At 57.5% G+C, this 5,391-nt stretch overlaps 2 protein-coding genes across 2 annotated transcripts; one reads left to right on the forward strand and one right to left on the reverse strand.

The window, feature by feature from the left end:
- Nucleotides 1-218: 218 nt before the first annotated feature.
- Nucleotides 219-1,578, reverse strand: GUITHDRAFT_122678 (hypothetical protein; the record flags this gene model as incomplete). The annotated part of the gene is made up of 6 exons (XM_005818036.1): nucleotides 219-277; nucleotides 326-359; nucleotides 534-572; nucleotides 629-982; nucleotides 1,154-1,430; nucleotides 1,532-1,578. Coding segments are annotated over 6 exons (810 nt in total), but the record flags the coding sequence as incomplete, so codon positions are not given.
- A 706-nt stretch (nucleotides 1,579-2,284) lies between these two features.
- GUITHDRAFT_122679 (hypothetical protein) lies at nucleotides 2,285-3,501 on the forward strand (the record flags this gene model as incomplete). Its single annotated transcript, XM_005818037.1, has 3 exons — nucleotides 2,285-3,186; nucleotides 3,311-3,351; nucleotides 3,413-3,501. The coding sequence occupies 3 exons, from the start codon at nucleotides 2,285-2,287 to the stop codon at nucleotides 3,499-3,501; spliced, it is 1,032 nt and encodes a 343-aa protein (XP_005818094.1).
- Nucleotides 3,502-5,391: the final 1,890 nt, after the last annotated feature.

Consider the following 5,391-nt stretch of genomic DNA (forward strand, 5'->3'; position numbering starts at 1 on the left):
GCTGAATGAATCAGAGAAGCATCGGCTCTTTTCGCGCTAGTTGTTCGCATGCACACATAAAGTTCGGCACTTGCCTGCCCCGGAGTGACAATCTTCATTGCGACAACCTGGAGTGAGGATGAGGAGAGCAGGAGCAGGAGCAGGAGCAGGAGCAGGAGCAGGAGCAGGAGCAGGAGCAGGAGCAGGAGCAGGAGCAGGAGCAGGAGCATGTAGACTACCTGCTCATCCACCGGAGGTAGCGACGCCCCGGTGCCGTGAGCAGACACTTGCATGAAACCTGGTCGTGATCGTCAGCCACCGTATCATCGGAAGAAGTTTGAAAGACCTCCAATCTGCTGCTCGCTGATAGAAGCTAAGTTCTGCATGCGATCCCTTGATCAGTTTTCGGGTCGTCTCATCGAGTCATCATGCTGAGGAGGAGGGAAAGAGGTTGGAAGGTGACGAAGAAAGAGAATGAAAGGGAGTGAGGAGAGGGGAGACGACGACGAAGACGAGGGAGCAGCAGCAGCAGCAGCAGCAGCAGCAGCGCAAACCTGCAAAGTCAGCCCATAGGGCTTGAGGGCTTCTAAGACCTGCAGAGCAAGGGACCTCAACAACAAGAGGAGGAGGAAGCACAGGATCGCTCTACCTGGCTGACCCTCGCTCCGGCCTGTACCGTTATCTGCTTCTTCTCCTTGTCTACAGCGAGCACCTTGTCCATCAGTGACATGTTGATCATCCCGTCGCCGTCCAGCCCGATGCCGTTGGGTGACAGCCCTGCTCCGATCACATGCAGCCGCGTCTTGTTCTTGTGCGCCTTCTTCACTAGCTCCTCCAGCTCCCCGAGGTCCTGCGGCTGGAAGAACCTCCTCGTCGTCACCGAGTGAGTCGCCGACCAGTTGGTCACGACCTGCTCGTCTCCCTCCTCCAGCAGCTTCGCGCGGTTGAGCTGCTTCTGCTTCTGCTCCTGGTCGTAGATGTAGAAGCAGAAGCCAAGGAAGGCCTGCAGCACCATCAAAATCTAACCTCCCTTCCCTCCCCTTCCCTCCCCTGTATTTCCTGTACTCTCCTTTCCTCCCCTCCGTCTCATCTCCTCTCCTCTCCTCTCCCCCCCCTCTCCTCTCCTCCTCGTTCTCCTCCTCGTCTCCTCCCTTCCTCCTCCTCCAGTACTCACCGCCGTAGGGACCCCGACGTACACCGATCTCATCGCGCGCTCGTTGCTGTTAAGGTTCTGGAACTCCTCGCTCTTCCCTCGGTAGTAGCTGTAAGGATCCTCTTTCTCCAAGACCTCATGTGCCTGTTGCATCTTTCGCGTCTCCCACACGCTCCTCCTCTGCTGCCCTTGCATGCTGCTGCACCACGTCCAGCCCTGCGCCCTGGGCATGAAGCTCGGCTGGGAGACTGCCTTGCAGAAGCGCCAGCATCGTTGCATGACGAAAGTTTTCATCCTCCTGCTCTCCCCGTCACTGAGGATATATCCATCCTAAGAAGCAGAACAACTTCATCCTCCCTACTTCCCGTGTCATCCATGATAGGAATCGAACTGTCTCACTGCGTGTTGGTCGTTGTTGATATCCTATCATCCCTAGATCCCAACATATTTCTTGTATCGTTCTTCTCATCTTCTCTCCTCCGCTCCTCCTCTCCCGTCCTGCTCTTCCCTCTCCACTTTCCTGTCAACTCTACAGCTCTTTTGCTTCTCTTCTCCCTCCTCTTCTCTCCTCTCCCTTCCCATCTTTGCTCATCTTTCGCTGCTCTGCTCTGCTCTGCTCTGATCATCCTCCCTTGAGTTTCTCCTTCCTGCTCCCCTCCTCCATTCCTCCTCCTCCCTCGCTTCCTGCCGCTCAGTGCATTTCTTCCCCTTTATTGACTGAAAAAGAAGGGCAAACCATTTCGTGCATTTCATCACAATATTTCGCGTTCTACCCACCCCCACCGCCCCCCTTCTCTACCCACTTATTTCCCGTTCACCACCCCCTACAAGTTTCCGGCCCCCCTTCTACACTTGATCCTTCCTACACTAACCCCCGTCCCCGTCCTCTCCGCTCTGCTCCGCTCTGCCCTGCCCTGCCCTGCCCTGCCCTGCCCTGCTCTCCTTTCAGCTCAGCCTCACTCACTCGGCATCATCATTACCAACATCCTTTCGTCTGTCCTCCCATTCCTCCTCCTCCTCCTCCTTCAAGCTGCCCATCCTCTCCTGTCATCAGCCTTTTACTTTCCGCGCACGCTTTTCCTCCGGGGTATAGCGAGCAGGGTGCGCGCTCGAGTTCTCTCCTCCTCCTTTCCTTCTCGCGCTCATCCTGTCATGCTCGTGTCGAGCATGTTTGACGGCCCGGTAGACATCATCGGGGACGTGCATGGAGAGATAGGCGCACTGCTGTCTGTGCTTGACGTGCTTGGCTACAACGGGCATGGCGAACATGCTGAGGGGAGGCGTCTCGTGTTCGTGGGAGACGTGGTGGATCGAGGACCGGACTCGGTCCGCTGCCTGCAGGTGGTGAGGGGGATGGTAGAGAGCGGGAGAGCGCAGATGGTTCTGGGCAATCACGAGCTGAACCTGCTCCGAGGGTCGAGGAAGCATGGAAACCTGTGGTTTTGGGGGGAGGAGGAGGTGATAAGGAAGGACAAGGCCAAGATCAGCTTCCAGACCCTTGCAGACGAGGCCTTCAGGGAGGAAGCGCTCTCGTTCCTACGGAAGTTGCCGTTGGTGCTGGAGCGAGAGGACTGTCGAGTCGTGCATGCTTGTTGGGACGATGAGTCCATCAGCAAGTTGCGCAGCTCCCCCGGAGACGTCATGGACGCGTACAGGAAGTTCCAAGAGGAGGTGAAGCACCGGGATAGTGAGCTTGCGGCGAGGAGGAGCGAGCAGGAGGGGATGGCGCGGGACATTGAGATCGAGCGGGAGCTCAACAGGCAGAACGGAAACCCGGTCCTTGTGACTTGCAGCGGCAAGGAGGAACGAGCGGCCGAGAGGTTCTTTGCCGGAGGGAAGTGGAGGGACGTCGACCGTAATCGATGGTGGAACAAGTACGAGGAGGAGAAGCTGGTGGTGTTCGGACACTACTGGCGCTCCTTCCCTCGCTCTCTTTCCCTCCCCCTGGAGATCCAAAACTTCAAGCCATCTGGTCCTGACATGTTTCCTGACGTCCCTGCCAACAAACTCCTGGGCCCGAGGCAGTCTGCGTGCTGCATCGACTACTCCGTCGGGTGAGGGAGGAAAGAGAGGGAGGGGGTGGGAGGGGGCGGAGGAGGAATCAATAGATGGAAGGGGGAGGGGGGACGGTGGGGGATGCAGAGGGACGGAGAAACGGGAGCCTTACATTGTTGCAAGGATTCGATATGAGGAGAGAGGTATGAGGCTTCATCCGGGAGGTGAGTAGCTGAGAGGATGTGGCCCTACAGAAGCAGACTGACTGACTTGACTCTTGCTCAGCCCTCGGCACCAAGTTGTGCGCTCTTCGCCTCCCGGAGAGACAGCTTGTCTTCGAGGACTCCAGCACCCTTCCGTTGGAAGCGACTTGATGCATGGCGGGTGAGCAGGACAGGGCATAAATGAGCTGACTGATCTCGGTCGTGACTTATATGATACAGTTTATGGTAACACTATCATCACCCCACTTACACTCTTGCTCTCACTCCGCCTGATGCGCTTCCTTCTAGTCCCATGGCGTGAGGAACACAGACGCCTCCCGGAAGATGCTTTCGGCTGTCCATGGAGAGTGGACCGGGAGAGGGCTGGGAGTCCTGGGCTCAAGAGAGGAGCACCTGGCCCTCTTCGATCCGTCCCACCGGTCGAAGCTGCTGCTACGAGAGAGAGAGACAGGACGAGACTCCGGCAGCTCCTCCGACTCCTCCAGCTCCTCATACAGCTCACGCGACGTGGCCAAGACCCTCGGCTGCGTTGGCGCTTGAGCTAGCGGTACCACCTCCTCCTCGGGCTCGGCCTTAACGCAGAAGTCGTGCATGAGCCACGCCTCGTCCGTGTAGAGCTGCTGCATGTGCTTGTCGTCCTCCTCACACTTGCTCTCATTCCGCCCATCGCTGCGATCCACTAGCCCGTGAACTGCACGCGAGCCCCCCTCCATCTCCTCCTCCTGCTGCTCCTGCTGCTCCACCTCCTGCTCCTCTGCTGATGGCAAAGCACCATGCAAGACCGGCCCTGGCCCATGCTCTGCCGCGCCCTGCCTGCCAACATCCGGCGTCGCGCTCTTGTACTCATCGAGCAGAGGCGAATCTTTGCCAGAGCGCTTCTTCTCCCAGCGCTCGGGGTCGAAGACCCACTCCATGGACCACATGAAGTCTGCCTTCTGCTGCTGCTCGGCTGAGGCATAGCGAGTGTTGACCTTAGGGCGTATGCCGAGGCTGTTGAGGAAGCGGTAGATGATCTGAGCATGGTTGGTGCCCTCGCTGCTGCTCCGGTTGGCATCCTTCCAGAAAGCGTTGGTCTTGACCATGTCGATCATGACGTCGTGGAAGTATGGCTGCGTCACTTGGATCTCGCTGAAGCCCAGCATGCAGTTATCATCTCTCCCTATCACAGTCACGAGGCCTGCGGATGCGAGGTTGCGCAGCAAAGCAGCGAGGGAGACCAAGCGCTGTCTTGGAGAGGGTCGGAGGTGGTGTAGGGGAGGAGCAGGAGGAGCAGGGAGGAAGGTATGAGCAGGGGGAAGAGCAGGGGGAAGAGCAGGGGGAAGAGCAGGGGTAGTGGAGGACCCTCTGGCAAGGAAATCTGTGGGTACGGCGGTGGAGGACATCACTGGGTGGAGTTGGGTGGTTTCAGGTGAGGGTCCGTAAATTCACTAGCTGGGTGGGGTATGGGGGTCCGTAAAACAGGACTCCGGGAAGGGGATAGGGGGGTGGGTGGTTATAGGTGACTAGGTGGGTGGGGTGGTCACAGGAAGCGTGGCAAGCGTGGCAAGGGAGAAGTGTTGTGAAGCTCAAGGCCCTGACCGATTGTTTATCGGCCCTGAGCAGGGGACGGTTAGAAACCGTTACATCCCGGTACAAAACCAATCTATATGTTTTTAACTCTGCAATCTTTAAAATCATTTATTGGGCTCGTCCTCTATTGAATCTATGGGTCTAGGGGGTAGGGTAGAATGAGCATCTTCCAAGGGTGGGTGAGAGCATTTTTGCCTTGAAGAGGGTAGGTAGTCTGCATGTACCCCTAAGGACCAACAGGGGGTACACAATGATCTACGCACCGGTGACAGACAGAAGCGTTCAGACTACCCCCTTGAGGGTGGTGGATGAGAGAAGGACGGTGGGGGTGTAGATCAAAGGTACGGTAGGGGTGGGGGAAGCGATGGGAGTAGTGATTGGGCTGGGGTAGACTTGTGGATAGGGTGCGTGAATCAATGGGGTAGACTGACATAGAGCCGAAGGGGTGGTGAAAGATATATTCATCACGGG

The sequence above is a fragment of the Guillardia theta genome, assembly GCF_000315625.1.
Source record: "Guillardia theta CCMP2712 unplaced genomic scaffold GUITHscaffold_402, whole genome shotgun sequence".
Taxonomy (NCBI): domain Eukaryota; class Cryptophyceae; order Pyrenomonadales; family Geminigeraceae; genus Guillardia; species Guillardia theta.